This window comes from Xenopus laevis, chromosome 3S (assembly GCF_017654675.1).
Source record: "Xenopus laevis strain J_2021 chromosome 3S, Xenopus_laevis_v10.1, whole genome shotgun sequence".
Classification (NCBI taxonomy): domain Eukaryota; kingdom Metazoa; phylum Chordata; class Amphibia; order Anura; family Pipidae; genus Xenopus; species Xenopus laevis.
The window spans coordinates 54,159,967-54,174,833 of NC_054376.1; the positions used below are offsets into that span (position 1 = coordinate 54,159,967).

At 37.2% G+C, this 14,867-nt stretch overlaps 1 protein-coding gene across 8 annotated transcripts in view; it reads left to right on the forward strand.

Moving 5' to 3' along the window:
• Positions 1–14,867, forward strand: part of tcf12.S (transcription factor 12 (HTF4, helix-loop-helix transcription factors 4) S homeolog) — a 136,467-nt gene that overhangs the window by 103,952 nt on the left and 17,648 nt on the right. For all 8 annotated transcript variants that reach the window (XM_018255465.2, XM_018255467.2, XM_018255468.2 and 5 more), the window contains 6 exons: positions 4,718–4,823; positions 5,338–5,471; positions 5,671–5,815; positions 6,264–6,328; positions 10,709–10,787; positions 14,234–14,307. In XM_018255465.2, the coding sequence (XP_018110954.1) occupies positions 4,718–4,823; positions 5,338–5,471; positions 5,671–5,815; positions 6,264–6,328; positions 10,709–10,787; positions 14,234–14,307 (603 nt within the window). The remainder of the gene's footprint in view (positions 1–4,717; positions 4,824–5,337; positions 5,472–5,670; positions 5,816–6,263; positions 6,329–10,708; positions 10,788–14,233; positions 14,308–14,867) is intronic.

Sequence of the window (14,867 nt, forward strand, 5' to 3'; positions counted from 1 at the left end):
ATAAATTCCATTTTCTATGCTGAAATCCAGCTGTTTAACAGTTCTTCTCTTTCTGCATCATTTGAAATCCTGATATTACAAATTGTAGCCACTTCTCCACAGCCTACAGACAGCATGAAGGAACTACCTAACCCACAATGCATTGCACTGTGATGTTCCTTTCCTTATTGAAATCACATGTGCAGGGAATTGTGGGGTTTGGAGGATGCAGGCTAAGGACAACTGGCTGTTGATACAAAGTAACAGTAGTCAGTCAGCTCAGCAAAGTAGTCTGACAGATCAGCAGAAGAACAGGGGGCTAGGCTTAGGGAACTGTCAGAAACCATTAAAAATCAAGTAGATATGGAAATTGAAACATTACTGCTATTACTTCTCCCATAGCTTGAGCTTTGTTTCTGCACCAAAAGAGAGTTGCTAATTTACTCTTTTTGACTAGTTGATGTTTTCCAAATTTGTTTACTACTAAAACAAGGCCACATTTAGCTTTGCCGAGCAGATATATATTTTTTTCCTTGGTAGCCGTTGGAAGTAGCTCCATGTAAACTATATGAATCAAGAAAGCATGTACGTCAGCTGAGAAAATCTTATAATATCAATCTTGAAGATATCAATTTTATAATATGAACTTTTACGTTATACAAAGTCACTACTTCTACGGTAGAGTTAATTTGTTTCCTGTCCTGGAACTATGCAAAGGTTAATTATTTCCTATTTAGTTCTGTTTAAATCTTTTTGTGTGTGTATATAACACCTAGTATTATATATCTCCAAATGAAGTGCTGAAACCTCAGCTAACCTAAACATAGGATGGCACCCTGGAAATCTGATTTGCTTATGAATGAAAAGGAAGCAAACTGAATGCTCCTGTGCCTTTGTTTTTATTGAGACCTGGGGTGTAGATAATCTGGACCTCACTTCTATCACCTTGTAGTACTTCCTTTCTTTAAATTTTACATTTGCACCAGAAAGGGCGCCATGTTTGATTTTCACAAAAGAAATGGCACATTCCATCTATAGCTAGGTAGTGCCAACAAGGCACTCTGGCCTAAAATTAGACTTTAACTGGTAAAAGTGCTCCCTGTGTTTTTTTTTTTATCCCCCTGAGAATGTTAGTCAAATTTGCATCAGTCGCCCCCGGTGGCCTTGTTTCTGATCCAGAGACTTGTATCATTGGGTGAACAGAATGGTAATGCGAGGATGTGCTTTGTTACTGTTCACTTGAGAGTATAAACCAAATTGCTTTTTTAACTTTTATCTTAATTAAAGGAAAGAATACAGAACTTTTTATAGAACCACAGTTCAGAAGCTTTACCATATGGGAGCAGACACACAGTCAAGAGTAGCACATGTATATGAAGCCAAAGGGTAATATCCCTGGTGTGGTACTCAATGCTTGACATCCAGAGAGCTCCATTTGCCAGGCTAGTGGACAACATGTGAAATAGCAATCATTGTAAATGCTGCTAATGATTTAGCCAATAACTATAGGCTTGCCATGGAGTTGATTTGCCAGCTAAACCTGCAGAAAGAGGAACATTTCTGTGTAGGTTTCATTTCTACCGTCCAGATCAACAAAAAAAATCAAGACAAATGAGTATAGAAGGCTGGCTGTGAGGCAAAAGCATTTTTTAAAAACTTTAAAGCCCCTGTTTATTACAATATTCATGCGTTGCCTACAGTATAAATGAGCTGATATCTATACATTCCATTCAACCAGTGATCGTATATTTGTGTGTAGCCACAGCTGTTTTCACATTTCAGCTCAAAACATAATCCTAAAGCATGCTTCAAATGGATGAATTTGCAAAAGACATTTAGGGTCAGGGCACACGCTCCGATTTGGGGAGATTAGTCGCCCGGCAACAAATCTCCTCTTCTTCGGAGCAACTAATCTCCCTGAACTGCCTCCCCTGCCTTCCCGTCGGCTAAAATGTAAATCGCTGGCGGGATGGCACACGGAGCGGTTTGTTTTTCCGAAGTCAGCCAAAGTTTCCTCGTGAGGCAAAAAAAAAACTAAGCAATCCAAGTACCATTCCGCCAGCGATTTACATTCTAGCGGCGGGAGGCAGTTAGGGGAGTTTAGTTGCCCCGAAGAAGAGGAGATTTGTCACCAGGCGACTAATTTCCCCAAATCTGAGCATGTGCCCTGACCCTTAAGCTCTACCTGAATCTCCATTTTCCTAAAAGAAACCCCTTTGAAACTACAATGTCAAAAAACATTGATCTTGTTTGGCGTGTGTGTGTGTTTGTGTGTGTGTAGGGAGGGGGTAGTAGAAGCAAGAAAATACATTACCAGATTCTAAACATCAAAGGCCTAAAGCAGCAGAGCACCAGTGATGTGGTCTTAGAAATTACATTCATTCCAGATGTTACAGAACAAGATGGCTAAAACCATGAAAAGGGGCCTTTTGGCTAAAATATGAAATGCCTACAAAAGAAAACCAGATGCCTGTGTCATCTGATCAACTGCAAATAAATGGCAGAATTTCTTATTTATAAGTGATCTATTTACTGCTTTATAACTAGACTGTTGGTTACAGTATTTCCAGTCTTGTGTAATATATATATATATATAGAGCAAGAATACATCATGGTGTGTGGCAAATTAATGTATATACTGCATACTTGACAAAAGTGCAGACAAATTATTTTAAATGTTCTGAAAGATTATAGACTGTCCCTGAGAATCTGTGACTAATAGAAGAAATAACAGTTTTGTTTCTTTTCTTTTTTTAAACATTTTGCCATGTTTACAAAACTGTCAGAAAGAGAGCACTTACATGCCGAGACAAGCAAACAAATATGCTTAGTGCTGCTGCAGAAATGCAGGCTATGCATTTTAAAATGTCAGGACACAGACTTGTCAAATATAGTTTTGCCCTCTGATATGATCTTTCAAATAGGAACAACTTTTTCCAACCACATTTTCTTTTCCTAGTAAAAGATAGTGTTTCAATTCATGCTATAAAACATCAAATGTATTAACCCATAAACTCAGAAAGATCAATCCAAACCAGATAAGAACATTGACTGGGCATAGACATTTTGTTTGAGCCAGTTTAGTTGAACAGGTTAATATGAGTATTTTTATTGCATGTTGTAAACATTGAAATGAGCCATATGTGATTGCCATTAACTGCTGTATCTCTAGGCTGTTCTTGCATGGGGCCTGGCTGTTGTATGGATAGTATTGATTTAAGACAGTGATACTATGATTAATGTTGCACATGCTCAACCCCACAAAAAATAATTTGTTTAATCTAGGCAGACACATGAAGATAAACTCTTTTGCAATTTGGCCACCAAAGGGCAGGGGCACACAGGAAGATTCAGGGAGATTTAATTGCCTCTTCTTTTTGGCGACAATCCCCAAACTGCCTTCCCCCTGCTAAAATGAAAAATCGTCTGCGCCAATGCACTTGCGGCGATTTAATTTCTGAAGTCGCCCGAAGTTTCCTCGTGAGGCACCACACCGCGAGTGTCATTGCGGTGGCGTTTTCTCATTATAGCAGGGGGATGGCAGTTCGGGGAGATTGACGCCCCGCAGAAGAGGCGATTAGTCACCAGGCGACTAAATCTCCCCAAATCTGCCTGTGTGCCCCTGCCCTAAGGGTGTTTATGCTGCCCGAGCTTTGTCACTATGTTATTTTAGGAAGTTACATGAAAAGCAGGATACGGCCGCTAAAGTTCATGTACAGCATAGAATACAGGGTAGCAGCAAAATCTTTCAAGTTGGGTTTTGAAATAAAGTATGTGCAAGTTAAATAAAAATTTAAATTTAGCTACTTTGCACCCTCAAAAAAAGTTGTGCGCCGATCACCACTATATGATAAACCATGAACTTGCAATATATATATTTACTAGGTGTTCTATAAATGACTTGACTGTAGGATCAGAGAAAAGGGAATTAGATAGATAGATCTGGGCACAGTGATTGATGATAGGGAACTTGATGTACAGACAGACTTATGTTTCTCTATGTAATATTTAGGTAGTATTCTTTAGTATGCTGAATACCTAGTTATGTTTAGCTGTGCTGGGGATTTATCATAGATTTCATTCAGATTCAGATGTAATTCACCCCCCCCCCCTTGTGGTAAAATCTAAAATGGGGCACACCAATCACAGATCTGATTTGCAGCTAGTCGATTTGGAAGTGGATGGTTCTGCTTGGGTTAATGTTCTCTTTGTGTACCCCTTTCACATTTGTTTGATTCAGTCCATTTACAGATTTCTCTAGTGAGCACAGCCCACCCCTCCTCTATATTTATTTGGCTTTGTTACTAGTTTTCCTAGTAATGTGGATGTTGGTCACTTGCCAGTTTGCAGTGTTCACGCTGTGCTTATCTGTAGCCAAGTTTCACCCAGGGAAACTGGTATCTCCTAGCAAAACAATAAGCGTGTGTATATGTGTGTGTGTACATGCATTTGCAGGCACGAATATGCATTTTTTTTCCAAGCCTTTTTAGCTTTGAATTGAAGTTTGACAAATCCTGCAGATCAAAAAGCTATATTTAGTCCTGGATTATTCCATTGCATTGGTGTCCTTTATTATTTACCCTTCAAACAATGTAATTTGTATCAGGACATTATGCCCATTTAGACTTGCTGAAACAAGTGCTTTGCAACTGGGATCGTTATGGTACAAATGGGATTAACTTGTGGCTTTTATTAGGCATGTTCACGGAAGCCAAATGTTGTCTTTGTATGCTTACAGGTCTATGCACCATCCCCAAATTCAGACGACTTCAACAGAGAATCTCCTAGTTATCCATCCCCCAAGCCTCCAAGCAGTGTGTTTGCTAGCACTTTCTTTCTCCAAGGTAACTTACAGATATGATGCTGTTTAAATCCAAAACTGTATTTCTTGCGTTATTTTTATTCCTTTTAAAATATGGCAGAAATATGCAATATCATTTTACATATGTAATTTAAATATGAATACAAATATGTATCATAAAGTTTGTTTTTATTGCATTTCAGACTACGGAGTGGGTTAATTGCAAACATGCTAATTGTATGCTAAAGTATCAGCACTGCTTCGTTTATGTTCTTGTTAATATTGTCTATGTGAATGTTACAATTACTTGGGCTACTGCTTCACTAGTAGTGGCTCTCTTCCCTATTTGAATTTTTCTTATACTTAGTTTATGTTCTGCTTTATTTCTTTTCATTTCTTTTTCTTTTCTATTTCTTTTCATTTTTTGCCAGTGCCATACTTAATACATTGAAGCCATGCCAGAGCAGTCATTTAGTTGCATTATATTATGTATGTTCGTTCATAAATGTTATTGTGTAGGGTTTTTTCTATTCAAAACTGTCTTGCTCTTTTTTTAGATGGAACACATAACTCATCAGAACTGTGGAATTCCTCCAATGGGATCAACCAGCCTGGGTATGGTGGAATGCTGGGTAGCTCATCTTCTCACATGTCGCAGTCAAGTAACTTTGGCAGCCTACATGACCGTTTGGTAAGAGCTAAAAGGGAAACTAACTCTTGGGACACTTGTAAGACTGATAAGTTGTTGTTTTTCACCTTATGACTGCTTGATATTACATAATTAATCCGTCCGATACTAAGAAGCAGAATCAAGCAATTGCAAAGCTTGGTTATTATTGTTTATATATTATTATATCAGTAGTAATATTTGTGTATTTTCCCCCTTCTAGAATTACCCACCCCATCCAGTGTCACCAACAGATATAAATGCCAGTCTTCCTCCAATGTCCAGCTTCCATCGAGGTGGCAACTCAAGCTCCACCTATGTGACTGCTTCTCACACTCCTCCCATCAATGGATCAGACAATCTGTTGGGTAGGTCTAAACGAACTCATTGAGAAGGTTTTAAAGAAGGTTTCATTTAATTGTCTATTAATTGAAAATATAAATTTGCAACTCTTAGCGATAAAAACAACCCTTGTGATCTTGTATGAAAGAAGATATAATTAATTTCAGGTAGCAGTATCCTCTAACTGCTGAAAATTATGCAGCCTTGGGACAGCAGGAACTGCCAAGGCTAAGACTTTTTCTGCCTTATGGAATTCTATCAAGCTTTTTAGAAAGCTTTATGTGGAATTTATCATGCTGCGGACAAAAGCACATTACATCTTCTGTATTGTAAACCTGCCTCTCCTCAAGTCTCTGGTCCCTCTGTAGAGAGGCGCATACACTTGTGCTTACACCTTCTTTACCCCTCCTAGTGTAGCAGATATCTACCCGCTATTTCTGAATTTTTAACATTTTAACCACAATCTTTGTACAGGAAATCGAGGGAATGCAGCTGGCAGCTCACAGACTGGGGATGCACTTGGAAAAGCTCTTGCATCTGTAAGTATTAAATTAAAATCTTCCAAACAATGAAACACTTAACTTTTGTTTCAGAAGTGTTGGCCGTGTACACAAGTGAATCCAAATAACATTAGCCATAGGCTTACTTGTTTTCTTCTTTAAGAATGTAAGCTCCTAGAATTATTTGTTTGTTTCTGGTGTGTTTGAGCAGTTTATTTAATAACGTATGATAGAAGGAAACAGCTGCCTGTCCCTCAAGGGCTTAAATTTCAGGTGGAATGTACAATGTGAGAGTAAAACAGAAGTGAATCATGTATGTTATTTGTGTGGAAATATATTGGGCAATTGATTTGACCCTTAGCTGGTGGTTCTGCACAGATTCAGGGAGAAACACTTGTATTAGCCCAATTTTGCCTGTTCCTATGGTTGTCAATTGAGACAATGATCTCTCAAGTGGTCGCTTTTCCAAATGATCAAGTATGTGGTCAGATTTAGCCCCTTTACAATACAGCTTTTTCTCCCCGATGTTGAAAACCTGACCACAAATTAGCAGCATACTTCACACTGGGTCTGCAGGTCTACAATATCGCTTTTTTCAAATTTTTTTCCATGTTCTAATGCATTTCCAAGGGCACAATTCTTGGATTTTAAGACACTTTTCCACGCATTTTATATAATTTTGCCCCATTTTCATGAAAACCCCTGTTTAGCCCCTGTGAATGTTAGTTTTTCCACATTTTAAGTTTTTCCCCCATTTTTACAGGAAAACCTTGATTTTTCTTACTCCATTTTATGTTCCCAGATTTTTCATTTTTTTTCCCAGTCACCTGGAAAATGTAAAAACAGGGTTTGACTGTATTCTGTCCCTGAGGTGTGCACCTGGCCATGAATATGGTCTGCATATGGCTCCCATTTGATTAAATTATTGGCCTCCGATAAAGCAGTTGACTTAACAAAGATATGGCCTACCTCTTGACAGAAACAAACCAGTGGATCTAGCCTGTATGATCATCATGAGCTGTGCATGTTAATGTCTCAAAGATTTCCATTTCTTTGTTTTTTATCTTGTCTGTAGACAGGGCCTCAAAATAAACTCTTACCACTGACCAACAAACTGGCTGTATAATTTTCCTCTTTTTGCTTCTTAAACTCTCAGCTCTGACTGACTTAAGCTGCTGACCTGGCCACTTCAGAATGGGCAGCTTATTGGCCTCTGTATGGGGCCTAAACAATATCTGGTTAGACAGGCTTTAAACTCCCGAGCAGCCAGCACACAGGCAGGGTTTAACAAGCTCATAAATTCATGCAGTAAATGTTTATATTGTGCATCTACAGACAAAGAGTACATTGTAGTTCTGAGCAACAAAACACCCAGAATCACTGTGTGCCATTGCCCTAATATCTGCAGCTTTTCCTTAATAACTGGTGCAAAATAACATCATGCTTTCTTTCTCCCATTACTTTTTTGTGTTACAATTAATGAAAGAACATGCAAGTGTGTATATATACAAAATAGGTGGTTTTTAAGGGACCCTTCAAGCAAAGGCAAATAATCCATGTGCTGGTTGGGCTTTCGTTGTCATGGTGACTTAGTTCTGTCATTCTGTGTTGTTGCTTAGCAGAAGCAGCCAGGTCATTCCATAAATCACTGCTGTCATTTCCAATGGAGATGCATTCCATCTGCTCTATGAATACATTCCATAGTCTACACATTTCAAATTTTTCTTTCACTTCCACTCTACCACCAAATTGGTTTACCTTCTCATAATCTCCTTTATCATTTGAAGCAGAAGATGGATTACTGTTTATTCCAAATCAATACATCTGCCATTAATAATTTGTTTTTAATAAGCAAATGCCAGCGATAGCCCATTATTTTTCTACATCATGATCAGGTGAAGGGAGTATCTATATGCCACATTACTCACTGTCCAGCGTTGTCATGTTCAAAATACTTCAGAAGACTGCTTGATATGTAAAGAGATGGCAAAATGAAGCATTTCTTAGTGCATGTCGGTATTAAAGAGCACATGGAGTATACTGTGTGCTTAAAAGATGTAATACATTTGCAAAGGTCCTTTTATTTTAGATTTAAGCCTAGATAATTGTGGTTTTCATCTCGGGTAGCCAAGAAATTGAATTGTTTATGTTTACACAAAGTTCCCAAAGCCCTGTGGATTATGCATTATTTTGGATGATGAACTAGTATAGGTAGAAAGGAAAGAAAACCTGGGTATTTCTGCCTTTTCTAATGTGTCTCCCTGAATGTTTGCCAAATAATAACCCTTTAAGATTGTGCCCACTGAGGGTTTATTGAAGCAAAGAACATCTGGTTTATTAGATGGACTGATGCCAAATCAAAACATTCAGACTTTCATTTAGAGGGAATCAAATAAGGCTCCTATTTAAATTTCTTGATGATATCAAACAGCTTATGGTTCAAACTTCATAGACTGCTTTTGTGTCAACTGGCTTGTTAAGTGGCTAGTAGTAACTGGTACAAAAGAAATTAAAATTCAGGGAGTTGACTTTTTAAAACGTTATTCATGAATTAGATTTTTTTGTTACTTTGAGACTCTATTATATTAGCATGACAAAGCTTAACTGAAATGTACACCGCAGTATTTGGAAATTGGGCTAACAGCTCCATGGCCTTGCTTTGTGTGCCCTCCATTGTGTTCCTTTTGTGTCAGTCCCTTTTCATGAAATTTAGGCATATTGGCACCCAACTGACTGGAATGGCCTGTGACTGATAGAAGGAGGAGCTTTATTTTGTTGCTAGAAAATGAGTCACGTTACTATTTCGAATTAGAAGAAGGCAAAATAATTATTCATATTAGCCATTTTCAACTGGAAACTCTTATGTACTGAATACAGAATGGGCTGTCTAAAGTATTTTACCTTTAGCTAGAAATTAATTAGATAGGAATTGAGAAAACTATGATGATTACAAATCTGCATACAGTTAACTTGTGTATACTTTCTTTATGTATGCATTCTTTCAAGGAGAATAGGCACTTAAGCTTTTCTAATGCATACATTTACTAGGGAAAAAATCTAAAATTATATATATATATATCTAAATAATAGCATTTATTTTATTTAGCACCCTGATTTAACTCCGCACCTCACATAGTATATTTTTTTGCATCTGTGCCTGCTCCAGCAAAGTCAGTTGTATAATAAGCAAGTTAACCTAACAATATGTTTATGATTTGTTGGAGGAAACCAGAAAACATAGTAGAAACCCACAAAAACACAGGGAGAACAAAACACCACACGGCTAACTGTAACCACTTACACAGCATATCACCCATTCATTTATCTTGTTAATGGAAAAATATTAACATTTTAAAATATTATTTATTTGCCTTTTTTGTTTCTGTGATTGTGGCACATTGTATGTGCTAACAATGGGTTAACATAAAGTCTCAGTATTTGGAGTCTAAAGCTTATAATACATGGTGTGATAATGATGTGGCCTCTGCTCAGAAACCCCAAACTGGGTGTTAGAAATAAATGATATTTTTTGTAAAAGTAAGATTGTAAAGCACTTTCATTTTAAATGAATCCCACCTCTTTGACTCTTCAGAATAATTGTGAGTCCAAGAAAAACTGTAGTTGAATTATCAATGACAGTTAAAGGGGTAGTTGATCTTTAAATTACATTTTAGTATGCTATAGAATGTTTTATTTTCTGTAATAATACTACAACAATTTTTTTTACCTTTTATCTTTATTATGGGTTTGGGATCCATTATCCAGAAACTCGTTATCCAGAAAGCTCAGAATTATGGCTGTCTACTATAGACTCCATTTTATTTAAATAATCAAAAAAAATTTTAAAAAAACATTTTTGTTCTCTGTAAACAGTAACTTTTACTTGATCCAAATTTAAGATTTAATTAAATCCTTATTAAAAGTTAAACCAGCCTATTGGGATTATTTAATATTTACATGATTTGCTAGTAGACTTAAGGTATGAAGATGCAAATTACGGAAAGATCCCTTAGCCGAAAAAAACCCCCCAGGCCCGAGCAATCTGGATAATGGGTCCCATACCTGTACTATATTTCAAAACTGCAGAGCTGCTGCACAAAAACCCAAACCATAAATAACTATGGGACATCAGTCAGCTCACAGAAATCTAAATCCATGGTATTGCTCAGAGTTTATGTGCTATGTACCCTGGGCCTTTCGGTGTTACTGTGGTTTATATGATTTGGAGTTGCTTTACTAACTGCTGCAATTGAGGTATTCTTTAGATTTAGAATAAAAACAGCTCTTTTTCATGCTGTACTAAGGGTGTTGTTGAGAGTCAGGCTGTAAACTCTTTTGTATAAACATACACATGTGCTCTGAAATATACTGACAATATTACCCAATATGAACCCAATGCTGTTTTCCAATTTCTTCTAGATTTATTCTCCTGATCATACCAGCAGCAGCTTTCCATCAAATCCCTCAACTCCTGTCGGCTCACCTTCTCCTCTCCCAGGTAAGCTTACATTTCACTCTCAGACTTTGTCTAATAATATATTGCCTACATGTTGACACATTTTTATGAAATGTCTATAGAGTCAAGGGGTTGAAATGAGAATTTCTTAGCTTACTGGAAAAGAATTCTTGCTAGTGCGTAACTGAAGAGCAAAAACAATAATCACTGTCCATTTATGTTACTTAATGATAAGGCAAGGTGTATTATACATGATGAGCTATGGAAATGCTGATCAATTATAAGCTAGCACTGAAGCACATTATCCCTCATTCTTTTTTGTTTCATGTAAAGTAGTATTCCTACTATATTTTTCCACAGATAATTATTATTAATTACAGAAGGCGCGATAGCACATAGTAACTGTGATGGTTATCTAGCAACTGAATAATTAACTGTAGGTATCTGGCAACTCAAGTGCTCCTGCCTCAGCTGTCTAGTAAAATCTGTACAGCTGCTCCACTCACACACAACTATAAAAGCTCCATTCATAATTTGAGAGGGGGGGGGTAGCAGCCAGCTACATGAAATGACCTATTTTAGAGGTGGGGTTTCCTTTTACTGTCTGTAAATGAGGCTATATGTTGGTTTACACAGTGAGCATTGGATTCATATTGCTTCCTCAGAATCGACTGGAATCCTGGAAGCATCATTTTATAAAATTATTTATGTTTCAAAGCATCATTCACCTTTTACCCTTAAGCTCTCCAGCTTGTGTGCCAACACAAGGCTTTTTTCATATAAGTGAATAATATCATGTATAAGTACAATATTACTGAGTGCTAGTTCAGGGATGTGCTTGACTCATAAACTTGTGTTCCAGAAGCAGATAATTAACTTGAACATGGGCTGTAACAGTCACAGGAAACTTTTTTTTTTTTCCTTTACAATTTAGCTGGTTAAATAATATTTTTGTGTTGCTCGAATCCTTTGGGTGAGATGCAAGAAGATCCTGAAATGAGGACGCACTCCTGCGACACACCAATTAGGATAAAATTCGAACTCTATTCCATAGGTTAAAAACAAATGTCCTAATGCGTTTCTTATCTACTGCCTAAGATTACGTATCTCTAGATACGAAATGCGTTAGGACATTTGTTTTTAACCTATGGAATAAAGTTCGAATTTTATCCTAATTGGTGTGTCGCAGCAGTTTGTGCTCATTTCAGGATCTTCTTGCATTTCACCCCAAGCTACGAGTTCGGGGCGCTGCACCCAGGCCACCCATCTTCATCGGTGAGTGTGAATAATGCTTATATCGTTTGATTCAATTTGCCAAAAAAGCTGACCCTTCGAGATGGACCTGGGGCTTTGCACCCAGGTCAATTCTTACATTGGATGAGCTTTCGGTTTTACAAATTGAATTGCTAAACTTTAAAATTTTGGATGGTGCCGCGGGTTTTTCTGTTTGCGCTCGAATCGTTTCTCTTGTTTATATTTTAGCTAATCTTCCAATCTGCCGAATTTTAGTTTACTGTGTTTTTATTTTGGTTTTGTAAGTTATACAGATGGTCATTTAACACACCACATATATAAGGTATATATAAGCAGAAAAGCAAAGGGAGGTAAATGAAAATCAGTACAGTCTGCTGAATTATTCGGCTAATGGCATAATTCAGCACATGCATACTTTTTTTTTTTTTTGCTTTCAGTATTAAAGGGTATTAAAGGGTATTAAAGGGTATTAAACAGAAACACCAAAAAATGTAAGTATATTAAAGGAATTACAATATTATGTAGTTTTGCCCTTCACTAGTGCAACTGCTATGTGCTCAATACATACCAGTGCCCCTCCTACTATATTTTGGAGATGTGAAACAATACAGTCTATAGCAACCAAATACACCAAAAATCCCATCAGGCTGTGTCCTAAAATCTCATTGATAACTGACTGTTAATGGTCCTTGCAATGCAGTATATAGCATTTCTTATGAAAGTTATGAGGCCCTTGCAGGTGAGGCTGGAACACAGATACTTCATGAGCAATAAACTCCTATTGCTGCTCTGGCTTATTGAAAGTGCAGTGGTGAGATGGGGGCTGAGAGCTGTTCTGGTCTTATAAACATTAAAGCATCACTGTATTTGGTTGCTACAATGAGAACAAATATTCAGCCAGTCACCTCCCTGGCCTGAACGTTGTTTATGTAACTCAAAAGTTATTTTAACTCCTTCATTAGTCATTGGCACACAATGGCTTCCCTGTGCTGTCAGACAACCAGTGGTAGCAGAAGTGTTGTAATTCAGTTCTGGACACGTTATGGTCGATGTTTTTTTATTTATTTATTTACGCTGAAAAAAGAAAATCAATTTTATAATGTTAATCAGGTCTTTTGCAGATTTTTTCTTTGCCAGCAAGTAACCACTAAAACGTTTAATCAAGGAATGACAATTTTATTCCCAAGCTTCTAAATCTGCCAAGAAGAATAAATTGTATTTATTCTGATAAAATACTCACCAGAAGGTGTCCAGAGGCACTTCATAAATATTTATCTTTTGAGATTTAAATAAAAGTATTAACCAAATTACCGAAGCCTTGAACATGGGATACCGTATCATTTGGGTTACTGTAGTCAAGCCCTGCGCTAGTTATTTATTTGTGATTTACTGAACAAAGACTCTGTAATAAACATATTCTTCCTTACCCAAACATACCCATAGGCTTTTTCTGTGCTATGTATTTCTGGTTTCAGTAGAATATCTATCATTTATTAATGGGTTTGCTGTATTATTCAGTTGAAAGTAGGTACTGTACACATCAATCATTTATGACTCTTCCTTCACTGGGAGGAGACAGCAGTCTGAAATGAAGTATACATAGCTGATCTATTTCTCACCCCTAATGTGTTATTTCATGTTGATATAGTACTGATATCCTTGCACAGATATTAACACATATGTGAGACCTTCCTGCATTTTTAGGACTTAAGGCTAATGTCACACAAGGCACAGCCTCCATAACATCAGAGAAAACACAGGAGGAGAGAAGCCGATGAGCTTTTCTCTGTCCTACCATATCTCTGCACTGATAGGCACAGCGTTGACCTGCAAGTGAATGTGATTAGGATCCTAAATATGGGTAAAATGTGATTGATCCAAATCGTTTAGCCCCCACAGATTATAATGTGTGTCTGCACAGGCCTATTTGAGAGAGGACCACAACAATGTGCCAAAGTAGTCCTCACCCAACAGGATTTCCAAAACTGCCTGATACATATCTGTAAGATGTCGGTAAGAATAGTATGGAAAGGACAACATCTACTCTGAGGTCAATTCAGGTTTCCTTAAATACAGAGCTTTTGTAGAATTATACTAAACTAAAAAACAGAACTATATTTCATTCAATAAAATTATTTTCGCTTTTATATTTTATATGTTTCAATTCACTTTTTTTTATGGTCACATACATGTGTAATAATACTTGTATTATTATTTGTCTCCCCCCCCCACAGGTGCCAACCAGTGGTCTAGACCTGGAGGGCAGACGCCTTCATCACCAAGTTATGAGAATTCTCTTCACTCTTTGGTAAGTGAAATGAAATCATTTGCGTGCACAAACAAAGCTCTCAAAGTTCTTACATTTTTCATAGCTGTCTGTTCATTGATGAACTGAGCCATATGATGTTACAGACACATTCTTTACAAGCAAATGGTATGGGTTTCACAGAACAATATGAAACATATAGGGTGTGTCTGTCACCATCTGTTCTTTGGATGACAAGCCTCTGAGGCAGCTGCTAGTAGATTACTTACATGGGAGACCAATCATTTTCCACAAAACCGAAGGTACACGTTAATCACTGGTTTAAGCTTTTCAATTTAATAACATCAGTTCTCATGCTTAGGGTCTTCAGTGAACAAGTGGCTATGATGGATACATTTGTACTGATCAATTAAGTTTCTACAATATATCTGAGTCCGTGTTTGAATGCTGTCCGGAAATCTCGTTTGGCTCTACAAATACAGTTTTGTCTTGTGAACCCACTGACTATCTATGAGCAGTTTCTCCAATATATTTTATCATGTTAAGAGCAGACTCAATAATCACTATGAAATAGGTTTTGTGACTTGAAAAGGCCCAGTATG